The sequence below is a fragment of the Danio aesculapii genome, chromosome 20, assembly GCF_903798145.1.
Source record: "Danio aesculapii chromosome 20, fDanAes4.1, whole genome shotgun sequence".
Lineage (NCBI taxonomy): Eukaryota > Metazoa > Chordata > Actinopteri > Cypriniformes > Danionidae > Danio > Danio aesculapii.
Genome location: NC_079454.1, coordinates 9316228 through 9339606, shown reverse-complemented (window position 1 = coordinate 9339606; position 23379 = coordinate 9316228). Strand labels below are relative to the sequence as shown.

General features: G+C 35.8%; 1 protein-coding gene across 1 annotated transcript in view; it reads left to right on the top strand.

Moving 5' to 3' along the window:
- LOC130248177 (uncharacterized) overlaps positions 1–22876 on the top strand; it is a 32360-nt gene extending 9484 nt beyond the window's left edge. The window contains exon 4 of the mRNA XM_056481736.1: positions 21173–22876. Coding sequence (XP_056337711.1) covers positions 21173–21671 — 499 coding nt within the window. The 3' untranslated portion in view covers positions 21672–22876. The remainder of the gene's footprint in view (positions 1–21172) is intronic.
- The last annotated feature ends 503 nt before the right edge of the window (positions 22877–23379 follow it).

The following is a 23379-nucleotide window of genomic DNA, read 5'->3' as shown; positions in this document are numbered from 1 at the left end:
GGAGGGTCGAAATAAATTGCCCCAGGGGCCGGATTCGGCCAGCGGGCCGCCAATTGAATAGCCCTGCTGTATAGTATTCATTGTGTATATATATTTTAATTAAGTCTAAATAATCTTTGTAATCTAAAGCCGCAAACGTTAGAATTTCGCAACACAGGCTCATTGTGAAAACGTAGCCCCGCGGACGTTTCTAGAGACAGCAAATTATGTAGGCGGAGGTACGTATGGCTGCATTTCATTTTTTTAAACGAACGCTACGGGGCGGTATGACGCCGTTCATTTTTGCGCTTACCAGCTGACCGCAGGTAAGACAAAAACAGAATCCAAAATATAAAACAACAAGTGAATAGCAGGGTGAGGATGTGGTTAAAAAAAAAAAAAGTCAGACGAATGCTTTTATTTTTTTGGATTGCTTTTGAAACATGTTGGTTGGGTTTAGGGAAGCAGGTGAGCGGGTCAATCGATAAAATTGGTTGGGTTTAGGGAAGGGAGAGGGTGGGTTCTCACAGTCGACAGCGGCCTCTGGTGGGTTTATGCAAGAACAGCAGGCGCGAATGGCACTCAAGAGGGAAATTTGAGATCTCGAAAAGCATACACGGCGACCTCTGGCGAATTTGCGAAAACAAAAGCTGCAGAAAAACGTGCCGCCAGGACGTAAAAACTTGGAGCCTGGGTTGGAATTTCTTGTGCTTTTGAAATGCCTAATAATAATCACAGGTCTAAAAGCATGCAAATGATAAACTTTTACTACATTATGGATAAACTTTGTCAAACTTTGCCAAACTATTGTTCCAGTTCAACAATAATTACAAATGGACATTGCACATGTTACGATTATATTACGATGAGTATTGCGGATGTGTACATTGCGATATCGATGCTGAAGCGATATTGTGCAGCCCTAGTGTTGATGTATGATTGAATGATTTCTGCTAGTTCACAGTCTACAGAAGTCAAAAAATCCAATCAAAACAGAAGGCTTTGCATGAGATGTGTGTTGGAAACTATGTGACACACATTAACTAGATGATTGAGAACAAGAACCTGACAAACGCCTTGAAATACAGCATCTGAATAGAGAGAGTGCTTTATTTTATAATAATTCAACAGCCCATTGTTAAATATATCTCACTTATCACTCATTGTAGTCATTAATTAAGATAAGTACAGGATGAACTGTTAAGTGATAAAACAAGACGTCAGCACAAATATAATAATTATATAATAGTTGTATAATAAGCAAACGATTGCTCTATGTTTCAAATTTCTGTACAAAGAGGTCAAGTTTTGATCTTCTATTGGTCTCGCAGGTCAGAGTTCAACAAAATTGAACTTTAAAATGCAGCAACAGGCGAAACTTTTCACACAAGCTTGAGTTTCCACACAATGTGAATCACAAAGAGAATATACAAAGAAACCCTACCTGACAAAAGTCTTGTCATTGATCTCAGTTGTAAGAACAACAAATAATAATTTGACTTCCAGTTGATCATTTGGAAAAGTGGCAGAAGGTCGATTTTTCTGATGAATTATCTGTTGAACTGCATCCCAATCATTACAAATACTGCAGAAGACCTATTGGAACCAGCATGGACCCAAGATTCTCACAGAAATCAATCAAGTTTGGTAAAAGAAAAATCATGGTTTGGGGTTACATTCAGTATGGGGGCGTGCGAGATATCTGCAGAGTGGATAGCAACATCAACAGCCTGAGGTATCAAGCTATTTGAGGTGCTTATTACATTACAAACCACAGGAGAGGGCAAATTCTTCAGCAGGATAGCGCTCCTTCTCATACTTTAGCCTCCACATCAAAGTTCCTGAAAGCAAAGAAGGTCAAGGTGCTCCAGGATTGGCCAACCCAGTCACCAGACATGAACATTATTGAGCATGTCAGGGGTAAGATGGAGGAGGCATTGAAGATAAATCCAAAGAATCTTGATGAACTAGGAGTCCTGCAAGAACGCTTTCTTTGCCATTGCAGATGACTTTATTAATAAGTTGTTTGAGTCATTGCAGAGATGTATGGATGCAGTCCTCCAAGCTCATGATGGAGTCAGACACAATATGAATTCTTTTTCCACTGCACCATGACTTTATATTCTATACTGTACATTATTTCTGTTAAGTGACAAGACTTTTGTCTAAGCAAAGTCAGACCTTACTGTCCTAATTTAAATGATTTAAAATCAAGGCCTGATCATATTTTATTTTGGTAAAATAAGTGTAATTTAGAGGCCTTTGCCTTTCATATAAGCCACTTTGGATACTAAATGATCAAGTAGAAGTCAAGTTATTACTAGCTGTTCCTAACTTGTGACAAGACTTGTGTTAAGTAGTGTATACTTTTATTGCTTTTATTGTTTTTTACCAACAAAATATCAGATAATCATAGTATTAACAAACATAATAAACATACTTGATACAACTGCTCTGTATTCCCCATTCAGCAAAATCCCTGATAACTCTGATGAAGTTCAAAGGAAGTGTGAAGTGCCAACATGAAGCTAATCTCTTTAGCGCCTCATTACATAACATGCATATCCAGCTCTGTCTTCCCCGTTTTCCAGCTTCAGCTACGGCGGCATGTACCCCACTCTGCAGTTTTTAGGTGGAGGTTGGCATGGATTTCAACAAGGAATCCGAGAATTTATTCCACTTGATACTTGACGCAGGACAACTTCAAACAGAATGAAGAAAATGAATCCGTTGCAATTAGACTCTCTCCTTCAGGCTATACGATCCTAAAAAAGGAAGCATGACGCTGCCCACCCAGTCTATAAATGTTTAATATCATATCTTAGACCCACTTTGCATTCAAAAAGTCAGGAAAAGAGAACAGGGAATATGTTTACAGTAAAAGAAAAATATTCTGACTCTGGTAGCCCTAAAATAATGCTCTGAACTTTTAATAACAAACTTTCATTTGAAGTAGATTCAAGTCTTACAATCCCATGATGCATTAAGAAGCACACAATCAAAGTAAAAATGATGAAATATAATGGCTTTATGGTTGTGGATGGAGTTAAAGATCTCTCATTTGTTCGCTGTGAATGTTTTTAGAATATTCCATAATGTTCCTTAAATGTTGTGTACATGTTAGCATGTAATTATTATTAAAATAATGTTTTTGGAACGTTCTTGCAACATTGATTAAAAAAGAACATTCATAAAATAATAATGTTCATACATTCATTCATTTTCCTTCTGCCTAGTCCTATATTTATCATGGGTCACCATGGCGGAATGAACCACCAACTATTCCAGCATATGTTTTACGCAGCAGATGTCCTTTCAGCCGCAACTCAGTACTGGGAAACACCCATACACTCTCTCATTCACACACAAATATACACTACAGCCAATTTAGTTCATCCAATTCACATATAGCACATGTCTTTGGACTGTGGGGGAAACCGGAGCACCCGGAGGAAGCCCACTCCAACATGAGGAGAAGATGCAAACTCCACAGAGAAATGGCCAAGCTGGAACTCGAACCAGCGACCTTCTTGCTGTGAGGCGATAGTGCTAACCACTGAGCCACCATGCTGCCCACATAAAATAATGTTAAATAACTTAATGGGAATGTATTTAGAACTTCAATTTGTAAGCTGGGATTGATGAAATCTTCTGTAAAGCATCATGGGTAATATAATTTAGTGTGAACAGGTGGGTTTAATAAGAACACATTCAATTACCATCTCTGGAGTTGCCCTTTAAAGAGTCCCTATGGATTTTGAAAAGTCTATATTTTGATTTTAGGAGTTTCCAAGAAGTTGGCATGCAAGCAAGGTCACAAAACACTGTCATTGTATTATAATATGCATTTATTTTTTACCTTATTTGTCCAATCAAACCCAATCGAGACATTTTTACAAATCCCTTCTTTTCCTGATGCTAATCTGCAGTAATTGGTCTGATACCCCAGTCTGCTGTGATTGGTCAATTGTGTGCAGTGTATTTAAGATTTTATAGATCGATGAACAGACAACATGGCTTTAGTTTTACCGTCTCAACATGATGTGATCCACCAAGTTTTGCCACATCTCAGACATCACTATGAAACTCCATAGGATACATTTGGCAAATAACACATTTTATAGGGTTAGTTCACCCAAAAATGAACATTCTTTTATAATTATTCAACCTCATTTCAGTCCAATTCTCTGAGACCTTCATTGAGCTTTAGAACACAAAATAAGATATTTTAGATGACATCCAAAAACTCTCTCATCCTTTATTCACTGTAAAAAATGATTGTGCCAATTAGTCATGACAACTTAATATTTTGAGTTATGTTAACGTATCTGGATTAAATGTGTTGACATAACATTTACAGTTGAAGACAGATTTATTAGCCCCCCTGAATTATTAGCCCCCGTTTATTTTTTCCCCAATTTCTGTTTAACAGAGACAAGAATTTTTTCAACACGTTTCTAAACATAATAGTTTTAATAACTCCTTTCGAATTTATTTTATCTTTGCCATGATGACAGTAAATAATATTTGATTAGATATTTTTCAAGACACTTTGATACCGTCTAAAGTAGCATTTAAAGTAAAGGCTTAACTAGGTTAATTAGGTTAACTAAGCAGGTTAGGGTAATTAGGCAAGTTATTGAATAATGATGGTTTGTTCTGTAGAGAGTCAGAAAAAAAAATAGCTTAAAGGGGCTAATAATTTTGACCTTAAAATGGTTTTTAAAAAAATTTAAAACTGCTTTTATTCTAGCTGAAATCAAACAAATAAGACTTTCTCCAGAAGAAAAAATATTATCAGACATACTGTGAAAATTTGCTCTGTTAAACATCATTTGGTAAATATATAAAAAAGGAAAAAAATTCAAGTGGGGCTAATAATTCTGACTTCAACTGTATATGAAATTTTTACTTGACTGGACGTATTATACTTAAAATAAGAGTCAGCTGAACTCATATGTATTAGTTAACTTTTTCAAACATTTGAGCATTTATTAGTACAAATATGTGCAAATGAAAACAAATCAATTTTTAATTAATGAATCCATTTTAAAATTGTATTTGTATGCATTTTCATATATTATTCATTTATTAGTCAATAGTCATTTTTACAGTTTATTTTGGTGCATAAAAGTGTTCTTGGAGCTTCGTATGATAACAGTTGAACCATTTAAGACACATGGACTGTTTTGACAATGTTTTTGGTTCCTTTTCTGCAATTTGAAAGTCTTTGGACCGTTGCTGTCTACGGAGAATGAGAGAGCTCTTGGATTTCATCTAAAATATTTTAATTTGTTTTCTCAGGATTGTCTCAGGATTGGATTGAAACGACATGAAAGTCAGTAATTGATAATATAATTGACATTTTTGGGTTAAATAACACACAACTCGGAGTCAACTCTTTCTTTTGAGAGACAATAACGTCATACCACATCCACTGGAGTATGTTTTCATTCATTTCGAGTTGTGTTACACACTGCATAAAAGGTAATTTAGAAAAATCCATAAAAAGAGCAGTTTAAAGAACTACACTATTGCAAATTTCAGTGTGTGTGCGTGTGTGAGGGAGAGAGAGGTGGACGCCTGCTGCATTTTGTGCTAGTGATATTTCTTCACTGCGCTATTAATGTAACCTAACAAACTGAATGCCTACTATATCACTACATGTGTCTCGCACACTTCAATGGTGCTTATTTTTCTTGCCTCCACAGTTTCTTGGACATTTTATCTAATTTGCAGGCTTTAGTAGGAGACTCCCTTTCACAAGAAGTGGGATGTCTGCATTTCATCTTTAAAATGAAAACTATGGGGCAATATGATGCTATTCCTTTTCTTGCTTACCAGCTGACCACTTACCTCCGTACGGATGGCTTTTTTCTGCTGTTACCAGTTTGTCCAGTAGGTGGACTTGAGATGCACAGTGGAGTTAACTGCAACAATGGGGTTTGAGTCCGGTGAAGAACGGTTCCAGAAAGCAGGTTAGACAAAAATAAAAGCCAAAATGGAATAAATGAATAAAGTTAATGACAGCTTGAGAATGTGGTAAAAATCAGGGGGCTTTACTTTTTCTGGATTTCTCTTTAAAACACTGCGGTTGTGTTTAGGGAAGAGGGTTGGCGCTGGTTAATCGAAGCTTTATAAAACACTATTGGTTGGGTTTAGGGAAGGGGGCGGGTGGGGTTATCAGTCGGTTAGTCAGTCAGTAAATCAGTCAGTCAACAGCGGCCTTTGGTGGATTTACGCAAGAACAGCAGGTGTGAATGGTACTCGCGAGACAAATTTGAGATCTATAAAAGCGTACATAGCAGCCTCTGGTGGATTCGCGAAAACAAAAACTGTATAAAAACGTAGCTCCTGGGATGTATTTGGTGCCCTCCAGAAATGTATATGGGGTACGTAATCAGAATGAGTCTAGGTTGCAAAGATATTCTGCCGACAAATGAAAATATTCCGCCCACAAATGCACACAAGTAGCCTGAACTTAGATGATGGATCCATGATTTCACTTCAAACATACCAAACCAACTAGCCTGATGCTGACTAACAGTCTGACAAAGATCCAACAATCGATCATCGGCTTTGTGTCGGCCTTAACACTTAACACCTAGCTGTCTATTTGTAATTTTAAAAAATATTTTGATTCTGTCATGTATACAAACCTTAATTTAGCAATTTAATAATAAATTATTTAGAAACTTACACTGATAGGATTCTGCTGGATGCCATCTTGTGGTCAGATGCGGAAATTCATTTGGCGTGTGATCTCTGATTCCTCATTTCCACTAGCAGCAACTTTGTAGCTGCCTGTCACTCAGGGTGGTGACCTGCTGCAAATGCAGGTCTTTATAGGTCTACAGCACGGAGAATACAATTGGCCTCTGAGTGAGCTGAGAGGATGATGTGAGCTCTACTGGTGCTCCTATTGGCTGTTGCTCAAGAAAGTCGCTCTTCATTTGCATAAAGTTGAAGGATTCTCAACTTTGTCACATCGCTCAACACGCCCACCTGGTCGCTGTCGCTCGTGTAGGTGGAGGTAGCCGGACATTGCTCGCTCTCTGTTGAAATGAACGGTCGCTTGTCGCATTCACTCGTAGTGTGAATGAGGTTTTACAGTGCATTATACACTCTCAGAAATAAAGGTACGCATGTTGTCACTGGGGTGGTACCTTTTCAAAAGGTACACATTTGTACTTGAAGAGTCCTCAAAATACATATTAGTACCTACAAATTTGTAGAGGAACACTTTTGTACTTTTTAGGTACTAAAATGCACCCATAAGGTATTAATATGGACCTTTTAGGTACAAATTTGTACCTTTTGTAAAGGTACCACCCTAGTGACAGCTCACGTATACCTTTATTTCTGAGAGTATAGGTATTCTCATGCTGTTGAGTGTACATGAGTTGTACACTTATTAAAGTAGTGCATTGTGGGATTGAGTGGACTTTAGAAAATCCACTATGGTTTTGGACACCACTCAAATGGATGCTCCCTCAAATAGTGCATTATTTAAAGGTATTTTATTCTGCGATGCGGAAGTGCGCTCTTTTTTGAGATTGTTTAAGAACTTCCGATTCAGTTAACTATGGGAGAAATGACTAGGAATAGTAAACAGCAGAAAACTGTCAAACTACTTGCTCCACAAACAAGTGTGTTCATAACAATACATAAAAAGGAGAATAATATAATAAGAAAATTTCAGTTTGTAACATCAAGTAGCAAAACGAGCTGATTTTAACATCTAAAAATGAATGGAAGTGAATGAGACTGGAAGCCAAAATGATTCCATTGGCGTACTTGAAGACTAAGGTCAATAGAAGCGATTTCAGATACAGCCCAAGTGTACGTGTTCGTATGTATGTGCTGTATGAATGTAAATCTGAGCTTGAATGTCCCAGGGAATGAAAGCTGAATCAGATTGTGTGTTTTAAGTGTGTGTGTGTGTGTGTGTGTGTGTTTGTGGTTATGTATGCGCATGAATGCTTTCTGATTAGAGTCTGTGCGCAGTGAGGGGCATCTGTGACTAGGGGATTTCCTCAGTTTTACGCACCAGTGACTCTGATGATGGGATAATTGCATGCGCTCACAGATTCATTCATCCTCAAACACATACAAATGATTTGTCATGTTTTAGCCCTCCACATCAAAATGCTATTAATATATTTACACTGTTTGACTCACAGGTTTTCCCTTTCTCTGCACATTTAAAGGGACGAATGAATAAAAACACGGGAGGAGGAGACAAAATGCAAGCTTAAAGGAATAGTTTACCCAAAATTGAAAACTAGTTCATGAGTCACTCATCCTCAAGGCATTCTTCTTTCAGTTGAAGCAGTTTTATTTTTCTGCAATTGTGCTTTTCCAGCTTTACAATAGGGTAAATGCCAAGCTAGTGTGTTTCCCATACTGATAAACCTCCGGTGGCCTGTTATTGTGAGTTTTTTTTTCCATTTTATACAATTCCTTTTACAGCATCTATGTTGTAATGTAATTCAAATACAATCAGTGAAACAGACTTTGGCATTCATTTAGTTGCTCAAGCGTAAAACGAGACAAAAAGCCGTTTGCTCAGACGCGCCCGTCAGAATCGGCAGGCTAGCGCAGAAGCTCCGTTGAATATACTGGGGTAAAATAAATGCTCATATTATAAAGACATTGTGGGGAAAAATGTAATTTAATGCAGTGCTTCTTATACAATCCGAGTCCCATTTTATATCGGATATCACTCAGCCAGTGGAGGTCGCTGATTTTTAAAGAAAACAGACCTTAAATGCGCCGATTTTGCATTGGCATACAATTACCAGAAACGATTAACCCAGGTTACTTTAATTTTATAAACAGTTTGTTGTTGTTTTTTGGTGCATTTAGCACAATCAGCTAGAAAGGACTACATAATTTGCTTTGTCTTCACTGAGCTTCCATGTTCATTTCAACAGCACATGCACTTCACACTTCTGTCCAGCTGTTGGCACTAAATACACCAAAAAGATTAATGAAGAACACCTCCATTAAGCACCCTAACGAAGAAGAAGACAATGTCAGTCACTGGCTGCATCCGAAACCGCACACTTCCATACTATATAGTACGCTAAAATCAGTATGCGAGCTGAGTGGCATGTCCGAATTCATAGGATTCGCCAATCAGTATGTGAGAAGTACCCGGATGACCTACTACTTCCGGTGAGATTCTGAAGTGCGCATCCCATGCACGCTGCGCTATCCCATGATGCCCCGCTAGAGAATTCATGAATGGGAGTAAAGCGACGCAACTGACGCAGGTAGGTCACGTGACCATGACAAAATGGTAGATGTAGTACGTCTGAATTCCATTCATACTTCTCACATTCATACTGTATAGAACATACTTTTCTAACGGTTGAGTAGTACGTTTGAATTCAAATGCAGTACCTACTGAGTAGTGGGCGGTTTCGGACGCAGCCTCAGTAATGTCTAGAAGGGAAACATCTGTAGCTGGAACTTAATGCTAATTATTTGTATTATTACAGCAATACAATTAATGTACAACAATAGTTACTGTTTTTACATTACTGTGAGGTTTAGGGCCGGGGTAGACATTAATAAAAATACAAGTAATTTAATAAATAATATAATTTACATTTTTATAATATAATTTTTAAAATAATAAAATAATTTACATTTCTGTGATGGTTGGGTTTAGTAGACAATAAAACACAACTAATGGGTAATTTAATAAATAATATGAATAATTTCTGTATGAGCTGTATCCCTTCTGGCAACACCCGTCATTTTCTTACTATTAGTTTCACAAAGAGTTTAGAAAGTCCAGTAGTGATATTTTAGTTACAAAACTGCAACTGTTTGCTACAGGTGACCTTTATTCACCCCACAGTGTCATGTAAGGCACTTTTATTATAGACAGATAGACTTCATTTGAACTGTTGAAGGAAACAAACCAGTTACAGGCCTGTAGCCAGGGGATGTTCAGGTTGTTTGAATGACCCACCCCAAAGGTGTAAGAATGGGTTTTAACCACAGCTGTTTAAACTGTAGTTCTGCCGAGTGACTAAAACTTATCAGCATGATGGGAAAAAACTGTACATTTCTAGTCAAGCCATTCTTCAGCAATCTTATACCAAAGATGGAAATAAGGGCAGTATTAATAACTAAAAATGTGGGAGAGCGTTGTTATTATGTGATTGTATTGTATTGCAATATGGAACAATTAAGTGTTGATGTTAAATCAAAAGTAATTCACAAATACTGATAATGAAATGACTTAATGACAATAATTCTCTATGGTTACAACTGAATTAGTCACAAATAACTGTATAAAATGATCAAATATAAAATGATAAAAACATATGATAATAATTGTGCCCAGCTTAAATGTAAAAATAAAGTTACCAGAGGTAGAAGGTGAGACAGGTGGAGGGAGAGATGAAGAGAGGAGGTAGGCCTCAAAAAAAAACCCTAAGAGCAGTAGAGCCAGAGAAGATACACTCCAGAACAAGAGAGAAGCAGAGCAGGAAAAGAACAGAGCAGGAAAAAACACAGAGCAAAGTTTACCAACTATTTTGTATCTTTCTTGACCATGTGACTAAAGCCCAAATGCTGAGACGTTCAAACTGACCAATCAACATGTGACCACATTGTAAAACCCCCAAAGTCCACACACCAGCCCCTGATCTAATCAGTATCTGCCTTTTGTATTTGTGTGAGCCTTCTTTGGTGAAAAAAGACATGTTTTGCCATATAAACAAATGCATATGATAATTTAGACTCTTACAATTGTCCAGAATTTGTCCCATACATGAGCTACCTTGTGCTGTTTTTGAATGTTTTGCCATCATAAAGAGTGAGAGTAATCATTCGAATAAGACTTTCATTGGAAACCTCCTCCAGCTGTCACTCTGGCTTTCTCCAGCACTCATGCTATTCCCTGCTATTCATATTTCTTCATTCAAAATCTCCTAACATTCTTTATTAAAATCTTAATATAAAGCTTACAGTTTAAAAATATATTTGTCAATCAATATTTTGGTAGTAAAATACACTACCTGACAAAAGTCTTGTCGCCTATCCAAGTTTTAGGAACAGCAAATAATAACTTGACTTCTAGTTAATCATTTGGACCTATCAGACGTGGCTTATATGAAAAGTAAAGGCCTCTAGATTACAGTTATTTTACTAAATAAAATATGATCATGCCTTGATTTTTAATTATTTAATTAGGACAGTAACGTCTGACTTTGCTTAGTCATCTGGAATGGCAAAGAAAGCGCTCTTGCAGGACTCCCAGAGTACATCAAGATGTATAATAATGAGATAATAATGGAATAATGAGGTGACGCAGTGGGTAGGTAGTGCTGTCATCTCACAGCAAGAAAGTTGCTGGTTCGAGCCTCGGCTGGGTCAGTTGGCGTTTCTGTGTGGAGTTTGCATGTTCTCCCCGCGTTCGCGTGGGTTTCCTCCGGGTGCCCCGGTTTCCCCCACAAGTTTAAAGACATGTGGTACAGGTGAATTGGGTAAGCTAAATTGTCAGTAGTGTATGTGTGTGAATGAGTGCGGATGGATGTTTTCCAGTGATGAGTTGCGGCTGGAAGGGCATCCGCTAAGTAAAAACGCACTGGATAAGTTAGCAATTCATTCCGCTGTGGCGACCCCAGATTAATAAAGGGACTAAGCCAAAAAGAAAATGAATGAATTAATAATAATAATAATACATTTTATTTGTAATGTGCTTTTCTCAAACTCAAAGCGCTACAAAGCAAAAAAAAAGCAGTAAAACAGTAAAAACAATAAATAGGAAAGTATAACAATAAGTAAGATAACAATAGATCACACATTTAAAAACACTACTAAATAGGTGAGTCTTAAGAAGCTTCTTAAGACAGTCCAGAGACACGACGTTCATAACGGTAAGGTGGTAATGGTAATGCATTCCATAATTTTGGCGCATGGTATGAAAAAGCCCTGCAGCGTGGCTGGAACAGGGTAAGACCCGAGGCAGAGCGAAGACTGCGAGCAGGAGAAGAAAGTGTCTCAAGATCACAGATTTAATCAGGAGCAAGCCTATGGGCTGCTTTATGAGTTAAAATCAGAGTCTTAAAATCAATACGGATCCTTTGGATTCATCTTCAATTCCTCCTCCTTCATCTTACCTCAGACATGCTCGATTATGTTCATGTCTTGTGACTGGACTGGCCAATCCTGGAGCACCTTGACCTTCTTTGCTTTCAGGAGCTTTGATGTGGAGGCTGAAGTATGAGAAGAAGCGCTATCCTGCTGAAGAATTTGCCCTCTCCTGTGGTTTTTAATAGGGCTGGGTGATACTGCAAAATTTGGTATCAATCCGATATCACGTAAACACAGGGCCAGTATCACCGATATTGATACCGATACTGATACTTTTACTTTAAAAAGCATGCACATGAACCTAAATGTACTTTTCTGTAGGGGAGAACAGTGTGTGATCATTTATGAGTTGAATGCTGTCAATCTATTATTAAATGTATATGTTAAAACACAGGACAAATTTTAAACACATTTAAGACAAATAAAAACATTTTTACTATTAATAAAGTATAGCCTAAAGCCTATCTTACCTATGTAGCCAAAATATAAATCCTACAGTGTCCCTTTCACAGTTAACACAAAAGGGATATTCAGACATATTTTAAGTTTATGGTATACAGTGGTGGCCAGAATTATTAGAACATCTGTATTCTCACCAGTTAAAAATGTTTTTAAGTGTTTTTAAATGTTGTTTTTATTATTATTATTTCATACTAACACACTACAGCAAAAGATAACTGACTTAAAACCACTTTAGCTGGTGAAAAAACTACTGTTGTAATCATTTTGGTCACCACTGTATATGTTTAAATTCCAAAGTAATTCATATAAATAGCAGGTTGTAATGTGCTGACTATATAGGCTATATTTAATCAGCCTGATGATGAAAGTAACAAGTTCAACTATGACCAAGTATTCATTTTGTTTAGTTTTTTTTTCAAATTGGCATTAACTAATCATTCTGAATGTCCTATAAACTCAAATATTAATTTCACCACTGTAGCTAACTACCTGGATATTCATTGCCTCTCCAAAACGACTCGGCCAATGACCTCTGTCTCAGGGCTGGCACTCCTGGGGGTCTGGAGGCCTTGCCTCCTCTTCTCTCCTTTTTTGCAGCTCGGCGTTCTCTTTTTCGTGTTGTTTGTGTAGATTTGTTGTGTTGCCAAAGTACCGAATAGACTTTCTACAAACATCGCAGTTTGCAATATTTTCACTTACTGCAGTAAAAAAACTCCAAACAGTGCTCCTCTTTCTTTCAGTCATCTCAGAACAGCCAAAAGTCTCGTGATGAAAGGACAACTAATAACAGCAGAGCAGGGAGGACCAATGGTGCATACAATGTATAAACGGAGCGGTGTATTTAGAGACATGTCCGCTCTTTTATGAGTAGCAATATACTTTAATGTAAATTAGATTAAATTGAATTAAAAGTATCGATCTCGGAAGGGTACCATTGATCCGATATCAATACCAACGTTGGTATCGATACTTTCGATATTAGTATCGATCTGCCCACCCCTAGCTTGTAATGTAACGGGCAGCACAAATGTCTTGATACCTCAGGCTGTTGATGTTGCCATCCACTCTGCAGATCTCTCGAACGTTCCATACTGAATGTAACTCCAAACCATGATTTTTCCTTCATCAAACTTGACTGATTTCTGTGAGAATCTTCGGTCCATGAGGGTTCCAATAGGTCTTCTGCAGTATGTGTGATGATTGGGATGCAGTTCAATAGATGATTTATCAGAAAAATCTACCTTCTGCCACTTTTCCAAATGATCAACTAGAAGTCAAGATATTATTTGTTGCTCTTGCAACTGGAACAGACTTTTGTCAGGTAGTGTAGAATTTTAAAAATGTAGACAATTTTTAGTTAATGACACCAGCCAACATGCCAATCCAGCAAAAAAAATTGTGCTTGAAATGTCACAAAATGCAGTATTTTAGCCTCAGAATGAAATAAATAAATACAAAATTAGTGGAATAACTGCAAAAATGCCCACTTTTTGACAAAAAGAACCACCCTTTTCACCAGGCTGGCTGTGAGCCTGAGTTGCCATTGTAGAGATAATTGCAGCAGAGATGGCGAGATAATAACTTTGGCTGCATTCCGCTCAAGCCAGTGTATCTAGAAAACAAACAAACAAACAATCAAACCTAAAAACAACAGAAAGTCTGTGACTGTCGAACAGTTAAAGATCTGGGCTTCTAATGAGACAGCAAGAGAACTCTCCTGCTTTTGCCCTTGAGCGAGACTCATCCCAGGTTGCTCCACTGGAACTGTCCATTCAATTAGTGAACCCAAGGTTGTGTTGGATGACAAGCATCTGCTAAATAGCAAGAAAGAAACAAGAGGGACAGAAATAGGCAGTGTTTTGACCGTCTCCCTCTCCCATGGTGCTCTGCCTGCACTTCCTGTAACATCTTCTGTCTGTCTGCTTGCTTTCTCTGTGGACCTGAAGGGAGACTGGTGCTTCTTCGGCTTTTTGCTTGTTAGGCAGACAGCCTGTAGGCAACCAACTAGTGCCTACTTCACTTTACTTCCCCTTATTTCCTGCTTTTCTCTCTCTCTCTCTGACAGAGACACTCTATCTTACAGAAGTGTTTCATTTCCTCTCCTCCTTTTCTCTTGTCAGTCTCATTTGGTGATACTGGGAAACTCTAACTGCCCGTTTAACATTCATTTAAGATTATTAAGTACAAAAACAAACGTACTGCTCATTATTAGACAATGTAATGCATCTTTTTACCAAAAATAGTGTATTAAAACCATGTGGTGTCACACATCACATTGTTTTATGTTTATTTATTCAATTATTACTGTTCTTTTTTATAATATGTTTCGGTAACACTTTAGATTAGGTCACAATTCATGATATTAACTATTGGCTTGTGACCTGCCTGTTATTAAGATAATAACTGTTCATTAGTAGATTATTGTGCATCTCTAATCCCACCCAAAACCTAAACCCAATTTATACCTTACTAACAATTAATAAACAGCTAATTAGCATATTTATTAAGCTAGTAGTGTTAATGAATGGTTTATTAATACCATAAATTGTAACTCTAAATAAAGCGTTACCTTTGTTTCAAGTAACAATTGTTTAAATTCAATCCATAAGATTTTTTAATACCTGGCAATTAAAATGAAGCATATAGAGTTTAATATAATTTCTCACCAAAAATGCAGCGGTTCATGTTTGTCATCTTGAAAGATGAATGAAAAATGGGCGTTAGTGTGTACCCTCATGGAAAGCAATGTTTACAATTGTAAAAGTCCACTCTGCAACCCACTTCAGTCTTTGACATCAAAATTGTACTGCATTGTTTTAAATAACAAATATGCTTCTTAAAGCACTCCTCATTAACAATTGTTTGCTAAATTGTAATATAGGTAATTGCAAAAGGAGTAGTTTAAGTAACACTTTACAATACATGAATCATGATGCACTTTAAAAAAAAAAATTATTTTAAGCTTTCCGTTATTTTAAGCTTTTTTTAAATAACGTTATTTTTTAAAAATCTGTTATTTTAAGCTTTTTTTTAAATAATGTTATTTTAAAAAAATCTGTTATTTTAAGCTTTTTTAAATAATGTTATTTTTAAAAAATCTGTTATTTTAAGCTTTTTTAAATAATGTTATTTTTAAAAATCTGTTATTTTAAGCTTTTTTAAATAACGTTATTTTTAAAAAATCTGTTATTTTAAGCTTTTTTTAAATAACGTTATTTTAAAAAAAATCTGTTATTTAAAAAAAATCTGTTATTTTAAAAAAATCTGTTATTTTACGTTTTTTTTAAATAACGTTATTTTAAAAATCCGTTTTTTAAGCTTTTTTTAAATAACGTTATTTTAAAAAAATCTGTTCTTTTAAGCTTTTTTAAATAACGTTATTTTTTTTAAATCTGTTATTTTAAGCTTTTTTAAATAACGTTATTTTTTTAAAATCTGTTATTTTAAGCTTTTTTAATTAACGTTATTTTTTAAAATCTGTTATTTTAAGCTTTTTTAAATAACGTTATTTTTTTAAAATCTGTTATTTTAAGCTTTTTTAATTAACGTTATTTTTTTTAAATCTGTTATTTTAAGCTATTTTAAATACCGTTAAAAATCTGTTATTTTAAGCTTTTTTAAAATAATGTTATTTTTTAAAAATCTGTTATTTTAAGCTATTTTAAATAACGTTAAAATCTGTTATTTTAAGCTTTTTTTAATAATGTTATTTTTTTAAATCTGTTATTTTAAGCTTTTTTAAATAATGTTATTTTTAAAAAATCTGTTATTTTAAGCTTTTTAAAATAACATCATTTTAAATAAAATCTGTTATTTTAAGCTTTTTTAAAATAACATTATTTTTTAAAAATCCGTTATTTTAAGCTATTTTAAATAACGTTAAAAATCTGTTATTTTAAGCTTTTTTAAAATAATGTTATTTCTTAAAAATCTGTTATTTTAAGCTTTTTTTAAATAAAGTAATTTTTTAAAAATCTGTTATTTTAAGCTTTTTTTGAATAATGTTATTTTTTAAAAATCTGTTATTTTAAGCTTTTTTTTAAATAATGTTATTTTAAAAAAATCTGTTATTTTAAGCTTTTTTAAATAATGTTATTTTTAAAAAATCTGTTATTTTAAGCTTTTTTAAATAATGTTATTTTTAAAAAATCTGTTATTTTAAGCTTTTTTAAATAACGTTATTTTTAAAAAATCTGTTATTTTAAGCTTTTTTTAAATAACGTTATTTTAAAAAAAATCTGTTATTTAAAAAAAAATCTGTTATTTTAAAAAAATCTGTTATTTTACGTTTTTTTTAAATAACGTTATTTTAAAAATCCGTTTTTTAAGCTTTTTTTAAATAACGTTATTTTAAAAAAATCTGTTCTTTTAAGCTTTTTTTAAATAACGTTATTTTTTTTAAATCTGTTATTTTAAGCTTTTTTAAATAACGTTATTTTTTTAAAATCTGTTATTTTAAGCTTTTTTAATTAACGTTATTTTTTAAAATCTGTTATTTTAAGCTTTTTTAAATAACGTTATTTTTTTAAAATCTGTTATTTTAAGCTTTTTTAATTAACGTTATTTTTTTTAAATCTGTTATTTTAAGCTATTTTAAATACCGTTAAAAATCTGTTATTTTAAGCTTTTTTAAAATAATGTTATTTTTTAAAAATCTGTTATTTTAAGCTATTTTAAATAACGTTAAAAATCTGTTATTTTAAGCTTTTTTTAATAATGTTATTTTTTTAAATCTGTTATTTTAAGCTTTTTTAAATAATGTTATTTTTAAAAAATCTGTTATTTTAAGCTTTTTAAAATAACATCATTTTAAATAAAATCTGTTATTTTAAGCTTTTTTAAAATAACATTATTTTTTAAAAATCCGTTATTTTAAGCTATTTTAAATAACGTTAAAAATCTGTTATTTTAAGCTTTTTTAAAATAATGTTATTTCTTAAAAATCTGTTATTTTAAGCTTTTTTTAAATAAAGTAATTTTTTAAAAATCTGTTATTTTAAGCTTTTTTTGAATAATGTTATTTTTTTAAAAATCTGTTATTTTAAGCTTTTTTTTCGGCAGCTGGGGTGCCGGAAAAAGAAAACGTAAAAACGGCTGTTAAATTACAGACATTTACCGTTAAATAACAGACGGTAAAATACAGAAACTTACCAGGAATTTAAATTTAAGGAAATTTCTGTAATTTACCACTAAAATAACAGATTTTTTAATAGTGTGTATTAATATGTAAATTTAACATTATTATGAGCTAATGATAAGTTAATGCATGCGCTAATAATGAACTAACTTTAACCACAACATGAGTTCATGTGTGAATACCGGCTACATTTATTACTTGTTAGTACATGATTGTTTGTTAATTAATGTATTAATTACCACGCTAATTTATGCTTAATTTACCATCATGAACTCATCATCAACTATTAATGTATAATTATATCATGACTTAAGGGGCACATCGTCATTAACCCATTCTTAACTACTCGTGAACTCTTTATGCACATCAATAACAACAGAAAAGTGTTCTGTCGACATCAACAAGAGCTGTTTAAACACAGGAGATCACAAAAGATGAGTAAATGGTGATGTGCCCCTGCAAGTAAAGTCATGACATATTTATACATTAACAGCTCATTAACAGCAGTTAATGTTGGTTACATTTATCTTAAACTTAAATGTTAATTAATACATTAATTAACAACATGTTCTAACAAATAACTAAGGTAGCTGTATTTACACATGAACACTTGTGACTCATATTGTAGTGCTTTAATTCATCATTAATTCATAATAAAGTAATGTTTGGTTTACATATTAATACATCATTATTCACACCCTGCTGAAAAATCCAGCTTAAACCAGCCTAGGCTGGTTGGCTGGTTTTAGCTGGTTGACCAGCCTGGTTTTAGAGGGGTTTTGGCCATTTCCAGGCTGGTTTCCAGCCATTTCCAGCCTGGTCCTAGCTGGTCAAGCTGGAAAATGACCAGCAAAATCCAGCTAAAACCAGCTTGACCAGCCTGGTTTAAGCTGGACATAGTTGGTTTTGGTCAAGCTGGTTTTAGCTGGTCATTTTCCAGCCTGACCAGCTAAGACCAGGCTGGAAATGGCTGAAAACCAGTCTGGAAATGGCCAAAACCCCTCTAAAATCAGGCTGGTCGACCAGCTAAAACCAGCCAACCAGCCTAGGCTGGTTTAAGCTGTTTTTTTCAGTAGGGATACTGTTATTGTAAAGTGTTACCGTAGTTTGCAACTAGTTACTTTTGGCAGTATCCTGTAATGTAGCAGAGTAGTTTTAAGAAGTTTTTAGTTAGCTAAACTACATTAACTGCAGAGTAGCTTGCAGCTTACAAAGCAGCTTCGCCAGCTTTTTATCAGCGCATTCTTTTTAACAACACACCACCCTTTGCCAGTCTTCATCTAATTTACAGTCTTTCTTTGAGCGTTTGAGACTGCTGTCCTGTGCGGCATGTTGAAAAGATGACGAGGGGTTGTTGGATTTACTGTTTACCTCAGCACTGTCCTGTCATGGCCATGACCGGCTTGTTGGATATGGACAGCACACTGCTTTACAACACTTCCATAGAGCCAGCATGCCTGTCTGAACACTTTTTCAGCTGATGAAAACATCTGACCTCATGGTGTGACAGTCATACTGTGACATTACCTGCACTCTGTTCACTAAGACAGTATTTCTGTGGTAAAACCTTGAAAAGTGCCAGGCTGTGCACTGACTGCAATGGCAGCTGTCTTCTGTGGCATCATCTTGACTGAAATGGAAGATAATAATCAGGCTCAGGCTGAACGTGCTGTTTTTTTTCTCTACCAATTTCTAGTAGTTTGGTGAGCTGAGAGTAACTTTTCTTATTGGTTGCGAAAGAGCCAAAGTTAAGGAAAGTTATTTCAAAGGTCAGCCATATTGTTTCGAGCATCCAAGATCAAATGGGAAGTGCAATCTCTTCCAAACACTCATTCATTCATTTTCCTTCAGCTGGGTCCATATTCATCAGGGGTCGCCACAGCAGAATGAACCACCAACTATTCCAGCATACTGTATGTTTTACAGAGCGGATACCCTTCCAGCTGCAACCCAGTACTAGGAAACATCCATACACCATCATTCACAAACACTCGTACACCATGGCCAAATAGTTTATTCAATTCACCTATATGCATGTCTTTGGACTGTGGGTGAAACCGGAGCACCCGGAGGAAACCCACGCGAACACGAGGAGAACATGTAAACTCCACACAGAAATGCCAACTGACCCAGCTGGGACTCAGATCAGCGACCTTCTTGCTGTGAGGTGACTCAGTAATCACTGACCCATCATGTCGCCTGTTTTCCAAACATTTAAAGAATAAAATCTGACGTAAACAAATAGCATAAGAAATGTGTACATTTCAGGTTGATCCAATCAATGTGTATACTATATGCTAATAGACATGCTAATATGCTAAAGACACTTAGGCCTTTTCCCACCTATACTATTAACATGCAATATGACATAAAAGTTCATGTTTGGATTTCACATATAAAATCTGTCATATATGCAACATATATTTCATAATATATCAAAAATGTTGATGTAAATTTTTTTCAACAATTGGAATTCCAAGTATGTACATATATATTAGCTATAATTATATATATATATATATATATATATATATATATATATATATATATATATATATATATATATATATATATATATATATATATATATATATATATATTCATGTATGGCCATTTTTTACATAAAATGTGACAGATGAAAGATGAAGGTCACGTGTAAAGGGGTTGTTCTTGTTCCTAAGAAATGAATTTGTGAGTATCAGCTGAGCTGGATTTTCAGAATGAATACAAAAACACTGATCACCATATCAGTGAATCCAGCCAACAGTGAACAAGCCGTGTCATCAACAGTGCTTGAGTCATCATTTAGGGGAAAACTGCAGGACCAGACCCAGATGAAGTACCATGCTCTCATGGTACTTTGCCAATATGGAATGTCTTCCCTCATACAGTAGTTGTATAAGTGAAACGTTTGGTAAATTTATGGACTTGGTAAAGTTGTGCAAGGTAAATGCTTATTGCAAACATGCCACCTAGCATTTTTGTGTTTAATAGATGTCTAAACAATAGCCATCAACAATAGATGGCTTGGCTAAAGTAAGTTTGGGCTGTAAATGAAAATCCAATAGCTGTCTAATAGCCAAAAACTAGACTAGTCACCAAATACACAGATTAGACAGACTTCACATGTGTAGTCATTCATTATTTGGAATATGATGTCTTGTTTTCAGCGATGCTAAGATATCTATTAGATTTTCATTGACAGCTCAAGTTTAGCCTTATTTTAGCCAAGCCGTCAATGTTTAGACATGTATTAGACTTCTTTTCAAGAAGAGAAAATATTTGCTGGGATATAGTGTTGAGAATAAATTCTAATGAAGGACGTGTACGCAAATGTGTCATTGAGTAAACCATCAATTTAGCATTGCCATGGCATCGTTTTCTAATAGCCCCAGAGTAACTGGTAGGCTATGTAAGATTTTGAATGGGTGCTGACTTTTACACTTTAAGTAACTATTTCTCTCTCCTCTTCTCCAGGACCTCTTCTCTGCAGGCTCGTGTTCAGGAGTTTATCAGCAGTGGGGGCAAAAGGACAGAACACTCCTCTGAGGCTCTCTGTCTGCCGGACCTGAAACAGCAGCCTGTCACCTCTTTAACCACTACAAGCACACATACAGACCGAGAGGAGAGCAAGGAGAAAGAGATAGAGGGACACATGGAGGTAGTGAGGGACAGAGAAAAAGACAGCCAGAAAGAAAAGGAATGGAAGCTGTTAAGGGAAAGAGAGAAAGACAATGAAAGTGGAGCTGAGATAAATGGGAATAGGGGTCTATCTCCTCCTGTGTCTTTCCCCTCTGATATGCTCGCTCCTGATGGACATTTAAGAACAGTTCACACGTTGCCAAATTTTGCCCAGGCCCTGGTCGAAGCAAGAAAAGCAAGATACATCAGACACAGGGGACAACCGCTGTGTGAGAGAGAACTCACCATACGAGAGATATTTGCCCAGGATCCAAGACGCACTCCAGCTGTTTGAGAGACTAAAACAGCAGTTGTCAACTGGATTTGCTTCAAGACCTATTTGAATTGGACACAATTTGTAAAACACAGGGCAGCAAGTTACTGCACTTCCTAAATTATCTAGTGCCAAAAATTATGTTAAGCTACTGACTGTATTTAAATTGGCTTTTTTGGGGCATTGGCTATTACGAGATGACAACCCATCCCGGACATCCTAAATGAAGATTTTCATGTAATCATATTTGCTGTATACAGAGAGCAAGTCTAACACCTTTGGTTCTTCTTGTTGAACTACTCTCGGCAGCTTGTTCTCACATTGCCACCCATTGAACCTAAGCAGGGTTGTGTCTAGTTAGTACCTGGATGGGAGACTACCTGGAAAAAACTAGGTTGGTGCTGTAAGAGGTGCTAGTGAGGCCAGCAGGGGGTGCTCACCCTGTGGTTTTCCTGGGTCCTAGTGACAGGATAGTGATGGGACTATACACTTTCAGTAAGAACCGTTATTAGGATGAGACAATAAACTGAGGTCTTGACTCTCTGTGGCAACCTAAAAATCCCAGGATGTCTTGCAAAAAGGGTAGGGGTCTGTTCCTGTATCCTGGCCAAACTTGTCCACGGAATTCTGTCCATCATGGACAATTCTTGTATCATCTAATTGGCTTCATCACTCTTATCTCAACCATTAAGCAGGTGTGTGTGGACTTTCACTTGGAATGGCTGCCAATGTGTTATCTAAGTTGATGCTGCACACTGGTGGTGGTTGAGGAGACTCCCCCACCATCCCAAATGGAACTTGAGCTAGTGATTTTGATATGGGAGGCTGGTGTAATAAGGATTCTAAAGACCGAAGTATCTACAACAGAGGTCATCATACCTGTTCCTGGAGATCTAACTTCCTGCTGAGTTTAGCTTCAACCTTGATCAAATACAACTAAACCAATTAATCGGAACCTGAAGTAGCACTTGATAACTGCAGACAGGGTGTTTGATCAGGGTTGCAACTGAAATCTGCAGGAAGGTAGATCTCCAGGAACAGGATTGGTGACTTCTGGTCTACAGGAACTCTTGAGATCAGAAGACTGAAGTTAACTTACACACTTCTTATTAGCTGGACTTACTACACTCACACCACTAAATCTCACTCCAATTCAGGTCATGTCAGCAGTCTAAACCCTCTGGTTCTTCTCAACCTATTTAAAGCAGGATTTGAGCTTGCAATTCTGCTTTTGAGGTGGGTGAGCCAAAGGTCACTGCATCTGTTGCTAGTGTGCCTTACTCACACAGCACACAGCTCATCTACCTTGACCTCCCTCCCAATCAGGTTATGGAACCAATAACCAATAAGCACCTTTAGTTCAGCTCACTCCAAATGGGATTCAAATCAAGGATGCCAGCATAAGAGAAGATATTGCCAGCATTACGAAGGACAGTAAAAGAACTTTAGCAGCCTTTAGTCTAGTGCAACTCTAAAGGGGTTTGCGGTTTACTCACAAAGCTTTCACTAGCTGGACTTTGATAACTCGCCCACCTAAACTCCCATCCAGGTCAATGCCAATGTAACTCCTCCCATTCTACTGAACCCACTTAAAGCATGATTTGAACCAGCGAGTCCATCATGGGCGGTAGCTGCAACCAAAGGCCGCTGCAACTAGCACTTGTTACTAGCGCATCTCTTGAGGCCAAGGGAGAAGTTTACTTACCTCTTACTAGGGTTTTTTTTTTAC